Raw genomic sequence first — 10,719 nt, 5'->3', positions numbered from 1 at the left:
TTAGTTCTAGTTTTACACTATCACTAGAACTAATACAAGACCTAGCACTAGAATCATTCGGGTTTATCCGTCTTGAGAGACGTGCAGCTAAACCTGAACGTTTCTAGTTCTAGGTTTAATGTTTGTTCTAGTGACAGTGATAGGTACCGCTATTTAACATAAGATATCACTATGTTGCATATTTTTAATGTACTAAAACTAGAACTAACACTATCGCTAGAACTAATACAAGTCCTAGAACTAGAATCATTCGGGTTTAGCCGTCTTGAGAGACGCACGGCTAAACCCGAATGTTTCTAGTTCTAGTGTTGGTTCTAGTTTTACACTATCGCTAGAACTAACACAAAACCTAGCACTAGAATCATTCGGGCTTAGCCGACTTGAGAGACGTGCAGCTAAACCCGAATGTTTCTAGTTCTAGGTCTAATGTTTGTTCTAGTGACAGTGATAGGTACCGCTAGTTAGCATAAGATATCACTATGTAGAACTTACACTAAATCTAGAACTACAAAACTACCCAATGCCTGTACTATTATAGTGAGTTTAGACATGCATGGATTTAGTGGCGCCAATGAAAACTGGCGCGCCAGTGAAATTAAATTACATGTGTAAACAGCAACAGGCATGCAAGTTGAAATCATGCATGCATGGATCGGAAAAGTCTGCACCCTTCTGAAATCACTGGCGCCAGTGATGAATCTAAAAACATGTAATCATGACAACATAGATGAGTATCCACAAAAACACAATTTTTTTAAATGTCAAATTTAGGTTATGTTTTATTGCATTCAAATACCATTACGTTAACACATTCAACGATAACGTTTAATTATCTACATTAAACCTAGTATATATCAATTTTCTTTTCGGTTGAGGTTCTAATTTGTGTATATAGCTGTAGTACACTTTAGAAATGAAACTGGCATGTCACTTATTTTAGTTTTCGCACATGTAGTGTACATCTTTACTGGCGTGCAAATAGCACTGGCGCAACTACTGGCGCCACTAAATCCATGCATGTCTAAACTCACCTTTAAGCTATGTTGCATTTTATGTGGGACAGTGCAAGTCCATAGTAGTTTCGTAACTATGGTTACAGCATTCATGTATTGTGAGTTATATGAAATTCCTGGTTTAAATCTTTATTATTATAAGTAAATTAACTCCCTGGTAGGTAATATTAATGAATTAACTTTATCAAGAGGCAAATATATGATTATTTTGGAAAATTACTCTTATTTTGTTGTAACGCTAACAGACACTTTATGTGACGATGAATATACCGGGCGTTTATTTAATTGGTTTTTGCAACTTCTACAAATAAAATATTATTTAGTTTAATACCGGGTGTATCAAACAACACTTCGAATGACGAGAAAAACATTATTTATGAACATAGAGTGAAATGGAAAGGCTTATGGTTATTGATGAATCATGTTCGCAAATGTTCAAATTGATGACCATTATTGTCTAGACAACACTGATAACGCACACTAAGGGATGTGTAAATGTTACGAAACAGGTCGTTAGGAATATCGCGCCATTGTCTTTCAATTTTCAATTTCAATGCATCGATTGTTCTTGGTTTGGTGCTATAAACTTTGTCTTTGAGATATCTCCACAAAAAGAAATCTATGGGCGGAGGTCTAGGGAACGCCCCGGGTATTCAATTGTATTTTTAGATTATCTTGGAGATATTGGGCACGTTCAGCCGGTGTCAACTGTTGAGTTGCTATGTTAGCAGTCGCGGCTGAACGATACGCTAAGTAAGCGCTGTTACGCAGCAGTTTAGTAAATATCTCAGCGTAAGTAATCTGCGGTTAGTTTGTCATCGGTTGTGAAATTCTAGGTTAGGATTAACATTTTTTGTTAATTCTTGTTAATTTCTCCCCTTTAATTTTGAAAACATCATAATCCACTATCTCTTGTAATAACACAAAATTTTCAAAAATATTATTGTCGCTCATAGTTTTAGGTTATGCTGAACCGCTAATTCTCAATTGCTTGTTCAGCCGATTTCGTTCCGCTGTATTAAAGCTCATAAAACTAGCTGACTGATTTAATTCAACTGTTGACACTGGCTGAACGTGCCCATTATTTTGAAAGATTTCAATTTAAATTTAACGGAAAACTTGAAGCAAATAATGTCGTTATTGAAAATTCTTCTTGATCAATATTTAGAACAAAGTGTCTGATATACAGCTCGTTATGTCGCTGCAATTAGGCAAATAAGAAATATTAAATCTTCTGGTTAAGTACCAACTTTTTATTTTTAAGAATCTTTGAAACCATTCCAAGTTTTTTTTCCCATTTTTTTTTTAATTTATAAAGATTCTAGGAACTTGAAGGACCCCTAGTTTAGTGCAAGAGTGTTGTATAAATTCACATTTATCCATGTTGCAAGTTAAATATTTTGAAATTGAAAATGTTTAAAAAAAAATTCGTTTCTTTCTCATCAAACTTGATGTCAGTATAATTTTTAATTTGATTAACATTCCCTAGATCTTTCTCTTCATATTTTGTTGTTTTTTGTTTTGAGTTTTTCTTTAGATTTTCTAATTTCTTTTTCATATCGTCTTCCTTTAATCTTCTTACATGTTCATGGGCTTGTAGAATAAGTTCTTCTATTTCGATGTAGTGCAATTCGGTTATCAATATTCGTTTTATTCTTGCCAGTTGATTATAAGTTTGGTGGAGAATCTTGAAATATCTCTTCTCTTCGCGCAGTATTCTGTTGGTTATATGATTTTTAGTAGTTCTCTTCAATTTATGACATCTAATTTTAGCGAAATTTGGATTTATGTTTTCGTTGAGGCAAGTGTTTATGAAATTGATGTGATTTTTTGTTATTTCTAACTTAATATATCGTTTCTTAAGGTCATGAATCGTTTTAGAAGTATTATAACTTTGATTAAATTTACCACATTTATCCATGTTGCAAGCTAAATATAAGTCATAATATAAGTTGCTTCATTTTGTAACGTAAATTGAACTCTTTCCCTATTACTTAATTACATTTAACTGTAGCTCTATTTCTAGATGTATATATTATATCAACACAAGTTTTTAAGTTTTAAAGTTATACAAACTGTAAGTTTTTTAACATTTTCATGTATAATATAGATTCAGACTGATGATGGGGATGATAACCGAAACAAGTAGAGCGTTACAGCAAGTAGAAGTGTTTTTAGAACATTTTCTATTTCAAAATGTTGTATAAATATTATAAATATCTTTGATTTTCTATATAGCAAACTTTTATTTTTTATATTTCAAATTCTTACATTTTTATATTTAAAAGTAACTTAAAACTAAAGCATTTCCGGCGCCCACAATTTAAAAGTGCGATCATACGAACAAGTAACCACGTATTGACTATCTCCCGACATATCAACGCACATAACTTTCCCATCATGCCCAGAAAGTGTTTTTAAAGGTTGCCAAGTTCTGCTAGTCCAAATTTTTGCAGAACCATCATATGATGAGGTCACTACATAATCACCAAGTTCCCTTTGATAACGAACGTTCGAAACTAAACTTGTGTGCGCTGGAATAGTGTACAATACCGAACGTTTTCTTAAATCCCAAATTTTTACGGAATTATCATCACTAGATGTCGCTAAATGATATCCGTTTGGTGAAAAATCGATTCCGTAAATTGGTTTTAAATGGCCTTCCATAAACATTATGCAACGTCCGGTTCGCAAATCCCATACTCGGCCAAATGCATCTAAACCACTACAAAATATATACTTAAATAAAATATAAATTAATTTTGCTTTAGGAAATAAATAATCTCACATTAACCGTCTTGAAATACGTGCGTTTCGATGTGACGTCACGTTTTGTGATGCAAGGCTAAACCCGAATGTTTCTAATAAAAATATGCAACATAGTGATATCTTATGCTAACTAGCGCTACCTACCACTGTCACTAGAACTAAGATTAGAGCTAGAAACATTCAAGCTTAGCCGTCTTAAGAGACGCACGACTAAACCCGAATGTTATTGGTTCTAGGTCTAGTGTTAGTTCTAGTGATAGTGCAAAACTCAAACTAGAAATATTCGCTACTTATCACTGTCACTAAAACAAACATTAGAACTAGAAACATTCGAATTTAAACCCGAATGATTCTAGTTCTAGGTCTTGTGCTAGTTCTAGTGAAAGTGCTAACGTTCGTTCTAGTTTTAATACAATAAAAATATGCAACATAGTAATATCTTATGCTAACTAGCGCTACCTATCACTGTCACTAGAACAAACATTAGACCTAGATTATTAGACCATTAAACCTAGAAACATTTGGATTTAGTCAAGGCAAATGCATCTAAACCACTACAAAAAAATATACAAGGTGGTCCGTTACTTATGGGACACAGAGCAACAATCCCATTAAATCATCAGAATTCCTTACATTAAATTATTACGATTTAACCCAATTTATGTTAGTCAAATTGTTAATAATAACGAAGGTACAGATGGTTACAGAGGATAGTTAAATTTTGCAATGTTCCCTTAAACAGTGATTATCTTGGAAACGGAGAACTTTAGAGAAGATTGGTAGGTATACCAAATTTATATAAAACAGTCTGAGAAACTGTTTCAAGTTGTATGAGTTGTAAAAATTTTAACGATGAAAAAGATTTGACTACTTTAAGGGAGTTTTTTAGGTTAGGCAGTGCCATCTGAAAGAAAGTTCAATACTAATACCAAATTAATTTATTTAGTTTAAATACTAAACTAAACTAATTTTCATATTCATAATTTAAGCAAAAGCGAATTTATCGTCTGTATCTTCGTTATTATTAACAATTGGACTAAGATAAATTGGGTTAAATCATAATAATATAATGTAAGGAAATTCACTGTTGTTCTGTGTGCCATTAGTAATGGACCACCCTGTAGATTTTGTTTTAAGGAATAAGTAATCTCACCCTGTTGCAACAACCGACCCATCAACTTGAAAACTAATACAATAAACCGGCTTTCCATGTCCTTCCTGATGCAAAACTTCAGCGCTTTGCTGTAAATCCCATAACCTCCAAGACGAATCATGACAACAAGTTCCCAAGAAACGCCCAGATGGGTGAAAACCTAACCGAGAGACTCTATGTGGCATATGACCCTCAATTTCCGCAATAGGTTCCTCACTAAAATCCTATTAAATTAAAATAATGACTTAAAATTATGATAAATTTACTTTTTTAAGTCCCATAATTTAACGGATCCATCTGCGGCGCAAGATGCTAAATTACAAGCGGTTTCTTCTTGGGTAATTGTTGCTTGAGGATGAAAAACGATAGCTCCTACATGACAGGTATGTCCTTTTAATGTTTGTGTTAATTTGCAATCGGGTATGGACCAAACTTTACATAAACCGCTCCTTAAATTTTTTATTAATATTGATATAACAGATTATTATCACAGGAGGCATAAGATTAAGGCGTACAGGGCGTCTCAATTTCGTTGTGCGCATAGCCTATCTCCATGATCTCGTTTTTTGAGAAAATGCTAATGCCGAAAATTGCGAAAAGCTATCGTCTTTTTTTTGCCTTATTTTCGCCAAATTTTGAGAATTTCTTTCTAATCTTTGGCAATTATTTGAAACATTATTTTCCATCGTACTATGTATGGTTATCACCATAGCAACATTAACTTTTAAATACATACATTAGTGTTAGATAGAACAAAAAGAATTTCTGTTAATTATTCAATAACATAAATGAGATATTCGCGATTATCGTTTTCGCATAATTTTCCATTTTTGCCAATAGGGCGAAAACAAAAGACGATAACTGTTCGCAGTTTTCGGCATCAGCATTTTCTCGAAAAACGACATCATGATTACATGTCATGATGTTGTTTTTACTACTTTTTTTCTATCTCTTTTAGTTTCGGAGATAGCCTATGCTGACAACGAAATTAGGACACCCTGTACATGACAGAAGGTTAAGTTTATGTCACGAACGTAGCGAGTGACATAATTAACCTAAGTGAGTAATAGCTCATTATATGTGAGTAGAATACCTATACTTTGTCCATGACTACTATTAAAATTGATTCCATAAATTTATTTTTTCGAAAACTGCTATTAAAAGTTGACTTTTGCATAGTCAAAACGATAGTTTTTTGTCAACAGGACGTAATAGTATATTAAAAAACAAGTTTCGTAAGACCCGTTTTTTAGAAGCAACGAGTTTTTTACTGAATGAGTGCTTTAAGTCTTACGAAACGTGTTTTTTATGCTATTTTTTGTAATTCGCGTTTTTATCCTTTTTTTAACAAAAAAATAAATAAATTTTGACTATGTAGGGAAATAGGTATGTAGCAGTTGGTAACACCATAACACTTGAAAATAGAAATTAGAATTGACAATTAGAAATTATCAAAATACAAAATGTATTCACCTAAAAAAAATGTTTCATGCACACCTCCCAAAATAAGAGAGTGGACCTTGTGTTCGATGCTAAGAACGTGTTTAAACAACCATAGACAAAAATTGTCACATTGACAGCTAGAAAAATTAATGACCCAATGTCACCAACTTGAACTGGTTCCATAAAATGTTACTAAAATCTCATTACAGCATCGGATGCTGTAAGGAGTCTCATTACAGCACCCGTTTTTAGTACTGTAATAGCTTTCTTTTTTCTTAATTACCGTCGTAAATTACAAAATAGTATATTAAAAAACAAGTTTCGTAAGACACGGTTGAAATGCACGAATTCAAGTTGAAAAACGAGTGACGAAGCCACGAGTTTTTTAATGAATGAGTGCTTTAAGTCTTATGAAACGTGTTTTTTATGCTATTTTTTGTAATTCGCGTTTTTATACTTTTTTTTTAACAAAAATAAAGTAAATTTTGGCAATGTAGGGAAATAGGTATGTAGCAGTTGTTAACACCGGAACACTTGAAAATAGAAACCAAGGTCCGTTGAGTATTGGTTATAAGTTATAAGGTTATCCAACTCGAACAACTTGACGTTGGCGGGGTGAGGTGGGAAACTTGACGTCATTGGAGGAAAAATATAACATAACATGATATAATATAAATTTAATATAATATTGCAATAATATTTATGTTAATAATTATTTAAAAATTAAACAAGTGTTATTAAACTCAAGAAATAAAGAGTTTCTGTTGGTTTATGTATATAAATGAAAACAGAAATGACAATTCTTCCAATGACGTCACAACAAGGCCTTCGTCTATGGGCCTTTGCGGAGGGGTTACGTTCATAACAACAGCGTTCATAGGGAGTTGGATAGCCTTATACAGTATGTTTACTCAATGGACCTTGAATAGAAACTTTGAATTGACAATTAGAAACTGTCAAAACACAAAATATATTCACCTGAAAAAAATGTTTGATGTATACCTCCCAAAATAAGAGAAATTGCTCAGAGTCAATGTCTTCATCATTGTGGACCTTGTATTCGATGCTAAGAACGTGTTTAAACATCCATAGACAAAAATTGTCACATTGACAACCAGAAAAATTAATGACCCAATGTCACCAACTTGAACTGGTTCCATAAAATGTTACTAAAATCTCATTACAGCACCCGTTTGAGTACTGTTATAGCTTCCATTACCGTAGCGAATTACAAAAAAGTCTTTTACGTCCAGGACGCAAAAGATTTTTACGTCCAGCTACGACAATCAAAGAATTTGATACTATTAATTGTTAATTTATTGTTATGAACACATTATAAACACGAAATAATCAATATTTAATTATTTTATCATTTCATTTCATGTTTAAATGCAAATTTATAATAGTACATTTGTTCAATATGTGATGTTAAGTCGATGTGACGTTAAGTTTTTGACATAACATTAAATGAATTCTAAATGTCATACAAATTTGGTCGTTTTATTAATTTATAAACTTTAGAACACGCAGTTTAATACACGACAGTGAATTCTTTTGCATTCTTGAACGATTTTTTTGCTCGCTAAAACTCGCAGAAAAAAATTGTTCTCGAATACAAAAATGTCATTTCGCTATCTTGTATCAAAAATAATTATTTTGTAATTCGCGACGGTAATGAAAGCTCTAACAGTACTCAAAAGGGTGCTGTAATGAGACTCCTTACAGCATCCGATGCTGTAATGAGATTTTAGTAACATTTTATGGAACCAGTTCAAGTTGGTGACATTGGGTCATTAATTTTTCTAGTTGTCAATGTGACAATTTTTGTCTATGGATGTTTAAACACGTTCTTAGCATCGAATACAAGGTCCACAATGATGAGGACATTGAACATTGAGCAATTTCTCTTATTTTGGGAGGTGTATATGAAACATTTTTTTCAGGTGAATACAATTTGTGTTTTGACAGTTTCTAATTGTCAATTAAAATTTCTATTTTCAAGTGTTACGATGTTACCAACTGCTACATACCTATTTCCCTATATTAACAACATTTATTTTATTTTTCTTTAAAAAAAAGGATAAAAATGCGAATTACAAAAAATAGCATAAAAAACACGTTACATAAGACTTAAAGCATTCATTAAAAAACTCGTTTTACAACTTGAATTCGTGTATTTCAAGCGTGTCTTACGAAACTTGTTTTTTAATATACTAATTTTTGAATAAAGTTTAAACGTCAATGTGACACAAATTCAATGTCACCAACTGTAACCAACTTCACAACAATTTGTCAAAATTAAATGTCAATTTTATGAAACGTCACGTTTTTTTACGAAAATTTATTAATTTATGCTTAAATCATACCAAAAAAAGAATTTGTTTACGTTTTTTTAATGTCAAACTTTTAGAAAGGGCTAAAAAATTAAATTCAATTGACATTTTTTGAAATTTTGACATTTCAAATAATTATTAGTCTGTCAAGTTGATTACCCATGAATAATTATTAATATGATTAATGATTATTCACTGCTATTATTCACTCTGTGAAAAATGACTACCATTTTGTTTTAGAAAACTCATTGATAGGTAGTCATGGACAAAAACATTTTTTTTAAATAATAATTTACCATGAAGCTGTAGCAATTAATTGCGAATTTGGACTAAATTGACAAAAAGAAATCGGCCTAGTATCCCCAACTTGACTACTATGAATCGATAACATTTGAAATCGTTTTTGTACTTCTTGCATTTTAGCCGTTTTCGTAGCCGATGGTAAATTAGAAGTATTTCGGGCTTCCTCCAATCGAGCTTTAGATCTCGGGAGCGAATATTCAGCAATCCAAGATCGAGCTATTTTTAACGATTCGGGACCTTCATGGTACCAAGTTGTTTCTTGGTCACGTTCTAATAATTTCTTTTCTTCTTCAACTTCTTTTCGCATAATAGCTTCTTCTCCAATACTTAAAAAAAATAAATTTTTAAATAAAATGATTAGTGTAGGTTTTTTTTTTAATTTACCATGATAATATATCTCGTAATCGATTTCTTCTTTCCGCTGGCCCTTCTCCGAATAAACAAATCGGTTCTCCAAGTTGTCTTAAATTTCTTTTCACTTCAGCATCATCGGTTGATACGTTTATTGAACGCGCTTTCTTTCGTCTTTCAAACTCCTCCAAAAGAGCTTGTTTATCTTTCGACATTGCATCTTCCAATTCCATGTATTCTTAAAAAAATGTTTATGTTTATTATTTATTTATTTTTTAATTACTTATTCGTTACCATTTGAAATATGTACTTGAGTAGGAACAACGGGGGGCACATCGTTATCCTGACTATTATCCTCTTGGGATTCTAACCTAGCTTTTTCCGTTTCTTCCAATGAACCATAATGAATCGTTTTTGGTTTTTTAACGTATGTAGCTTCATCATCAGACATTTTAAATTGCGTTTTTAATCGAAATTATTTAGTTTGTTTCTGTTTTGGTGAATCTAACCTCAAATAAACGCGTAACGTCAAACTTTGAAACGTCAAATGTTACTACAACCTTGTTTTTAACCTAGAATTTTCACAAAATTTTTTTGGCGGTCACTTTAAATCCAATTTTATTTATTTATTAAATAATTTTTAAATATTTTATTATATATTACAATTTGTTGAGTTAAATGTATCTTCCAAACTCGAAATATCACAATGTCAGTCAAAACCAACAAGATAACAACTTAACCTCAAATTTTTTTCACTAAAGTCAAAATTTCAATTAAATTATCAACTTCTCGTTCACTAAGATTAAATTCCTTCCTTTTCAATTTCGACAGAAAAAGGATCTTTAATCCACATATTATTTGAAGAAATATCCTGTAAGTAGTCTTTAACGTACTTTTGACGTTTACCCCTGCGCCCCCACGGACACCTTCCCAAAAATTGTAAATGGAATGACCCCTCGCGTGGTATCTCAAATGAAAGCTTAACTTATAAGGATTATGGTGATGTGTCACTTGCCCACGTTTCCTATTTTCATTTTCTTAAAAATGTCTCAGAAACTGTTTCAAGTTGTGTGAGTTGTAAAAATTTTAACGATGAAAAAGATATGACTACTTTAAGGGATTTTTTGTAGGTTAGGCAGCGCCATCTGAAAGATAGATCACTAATACCATATTATTTATCGTCTTAAAATATGATAATGTACAATTTTCATGTTCATACTGTAAGAGAAAAAGAAATTATTAAAGAAAAAAGAAAAAAAGGGTTATTTTCGTTATTATTAACAATTGGACTAAGATAAATTGGGTTAAATCGTAATAATTTAATGTGAAGAATTCACTGTTGCTCTGTGTCCCA

The 10,719-nt window shown here is 31.9% G+C and overlaps 1 protein-coding gene across 1 annotated transcript; it reads right to left on the bottom strand.

Annotated features, from left to right (window-relative positions):
- Positions 1-3,234: 3,234 nt before the first annotated feature.
- On the bottom strand, positions 3,235-9,816 carry LOC111420737 (U4-U6 small nuclear riboprotein factor 60K). Its single transcript, XM_023053777.2, has 6 exons — positions 9,660-9,816; positions 9,399-9,603; positions 9,008-9,340; positions 5,202-5,384; positions 4,936-5,151; positions 3,235-3,738 (listed from the first exon to the last, which is right to left on the bottom strand). Exons 1-6 carry the CDS (start codon positions 9,814-9,816, stop codon positions 3,312-3,314), a joined length of 1,521 nt encoding a protein of 506 aa, XP_022909545.1. The 3' UTR covers positions 3,235-3,311.
- Positions 9,817-10,719: the final 903 nt, after the last annotated feature.

Source organism: Onthophagus taurus, chromosome 3 (genome assembly GCF_036711975.1).
Source record: "Onthophagus taurus isolate NC chromosome 3, IU_Otau_3.0, whole genome shotgun sequence".
NCBI classification, from domain to species: Eukaryota; Metazoa; Arthropoda; class Insecta; order Coleoptera; family Scarabaeidae; genus Onthophagus; species Onthophagus taurus.
Note: the sequence above shows the minus strand (reverse complement) of the source record. Positions and strands in the feature narration are given on the sequence as shown.

Coding starts and splice junctions, on each gene's coding strand:
- LOC111420737 (XM_023053777.2), bottom strand. CDS start 9,816: ATGTCTGATGATGAAGCTACATACGTTAAAAAACCAAAAACGATTCAT. Junction 5,385..9,007: donor TTAATTGCTACAGCTTCATG/GTAAATTATTAT, acceptor AAAAAATTTAAG/GAGCGGTTTATGTAAAGTTT. Junction 3,739..4,935: donor GGGTCGGTTGTTGCAACAGG/GTGAGATTACTT, acceptor TATATTTTGTAG/TGGTTTAGATGCATTTGGCC.